Consider the following 2,061-nt stretch of genomic DNA (forward strand, 5'->3'; position numbering starts at 1 on the left):
GATGAGTATCATTGAAAAATGTAAACACTATTATTGCTCACTTATGCTGACTTTTAAGCACAGTTTACTTCTAAACAACTTTAGCTTGACATAACAAAGGTTGAATTACTTATTTGACTCAAGACATTTCACTTTCATTTAATTTGTTAACATTTCAAAAAATAATCATAATTCCACTTTGACAGGATGGGTATGTTGGAGATCAGTACACAAGGTTGTGAATACTTTCTGAACATTCTCTTCTTCCTATTCTCATATCTCTACAGCAGCCATACTCAACTAGCAAATAGTGGTCACTCCGCTCTAACTGCTTCTCTCCTCAAACTCCTGCTGTCGTCTTCTCTTATTCCTGCTCTGTCGTCTTCTCTTATTCCTGCTCTGTCGTCTTCTCTTATTCCTGCTCTGTCGTCTTCTCTTATTCCTGCTGTGGTTGTGTTCCAGGAAGCGTGGTACTGGTAAGAAGGGGGATAAGAACGGGAAGGGGCTTAGGCATTTCTCCATGAAGGTGTGTGAGAAGGTGCAGAAGAAGGGAGTAACTACCTACAATGAGGTGGCTGACGAGCTCGTGGCAGAGTTCAGCGCCAACGACACCCTCCTCTCGCCCGGCGACTCGGTGAGACACACAGCCAATCAAAAACCATCAGACCAGGGTTTCATCCGTACAACAAATAGCCCAGTCCGAGTTCAAGATGCACAGATTCTGTACAGCCCTATGGGCCCTAGTCAGAAGTAGTGCACTATAAAGGGAATAGGGAGCCATTTGGGAAATGACAGCAGAGCCATTTGAGACACTGCCCCTCTCTCTCCCCTCCGCAGCATTCCTACGACCAGAAGAACATCCGACGGCGTGTGTACGATGCACTCAARGTGCTCATGGCCATGAACATCATCTCTAAAGAGAAGAAAGAGATCAGGTGGATCGGCCTGCCCACCAACTCAGCCCAGGAGTGTCAGAGCCTGGAGGTAAGAGATCAGGAGTGTCAGAGCCCGGAGGTAAGAGATCAGGAGGGTCAGAGCCCGGGGGTAAGAGATCAGGAGGGTCAGAGCCCGGGGGTAAGAGATCAGGAGGGTCAGAGCCCGGGGGTAAGAGATCAGGAGGGTCAGAGCCCGGAGGTGAGAGATCAGGAGGGTCAGAGCCCGGGGGTATGAGACAGACACCTGTAGTCTGATGTATTCCTGTCATCGTCAGGTGGAGAGACAGAGACGACTAGAGAGGATCAAACAGAAACAGTCTCAGCTTCAGGAGCTCATTCTACAGGTAAACACGCCCCTCCACTGTGGGAACATACACACCTATTAGAAGACGCTCACCCTGTCTTGCTGGTGGCTTCAACGTTGCCTGAATGTCATCTCAACGACGTTGACTGAGCGGTATCACAACGTTGTGTGAATGTCCCGGTGCAGCAAATAGCGTTCAAGCGCCTGGTGCAGCGTAATCGTGCAGCGGAGCAGCAAGCMGGCAGGGCTCCACCCCCAAACTCTGTCATCAACCTGCCCTTCATCATCATCAACACCTCCAAGAGGACCGTCATCGACTGCAGCATCTCCAACGACAAGTAAGAGACCAGAGACTCTGGAATACACACACAATTACTCTAGTCCTGTTTCACTCCTGTGTATTATATTCATGTGCAAAATATTTTTCTTGCATGTCCCAACCTCCTTTGAGACACCTTGGTGTGTGCAGCATGGGAGTGATTTCAAATTCAACACCAAATCTCATCTAATCATACCTGCCTCCACCCCCCCTCTCCGCCCTGCCTCCTCTCCTGCCTCTGCCCTCCTCTCCTGCCTCTGCCCTCCTCTCCTGCCTCTGCCCTCCTCTCCTGCCTCCGCCCCCCCTCTCCTGCCTCCGCCCCCTACAGGTTTGAGTACCTGTTCAACTTTGACAACATGTTTGAGATCCATGATGACATTGAGGTGTTGAAGAGAATGGGGCTGGCCTGTGGTCTGGAGGTGGGCCACTGTTCACCAGAGGACCTGAAGGAAGCCCGCACCCTGGTGCCCAGAGCCCTGGAGCCCTATGTTACAGGTCAGTATGGCTGGCTCCCACAGGCCACC

At 50.7% G+C, this 2,061-nt stretch overlaps 1 protein-coding gene across 1 annotated transcript in view; it reads left to right on the forward strand.

Annotated features, from left to right (window-relative positions):
* The first annotated feature begins 336 nt into the window (after positions 1-336).
* Positions 337-2,061, forward strand: part of LOC112077545 (transcription factor Dp-1-like) — an 8,489-nt gene continuing 6,764 nt past the window's right edge. The window contains exons 1-5 of the mRNA XM_024144046.2: positions 337-613; positions 817-963; positions 1,190-1,258; positions 1,405-1,556; positions 1,866-2,032. Of these exons, the coding sequence (XP_023999814.2) occupies positions 500-613; positions 817-963; positions 1,190-1,258; positions 1,405-1,556; positions 1,866-2,032 (649 nt within the window). The 5' untranslated portion in view covers positions 337-499. The remainder of the gene's footprint in view (positions 614-816; positions 964-1,189; positions 1,259-1,404; positions 1,557-1,865; positions 2,033-2,061) is intronic.

This window comes from Salvelinus sp. IW2-2015, unplaced genomic scaffold, assembly GCF_002910315.2.
Source record: "Salvelinus sp. IW2-2015 unplaced genomic scaffold, ASM291031v2 Un_scaffold4673, whole genome shotgun sequence".
Lineage (NCBI taxonomy): Eukaryota > Metazoa > Chordata > Actinopteri > Salmoniformes > Salmonidae > Salvelinus > Salvelinus sp. IW2-2015.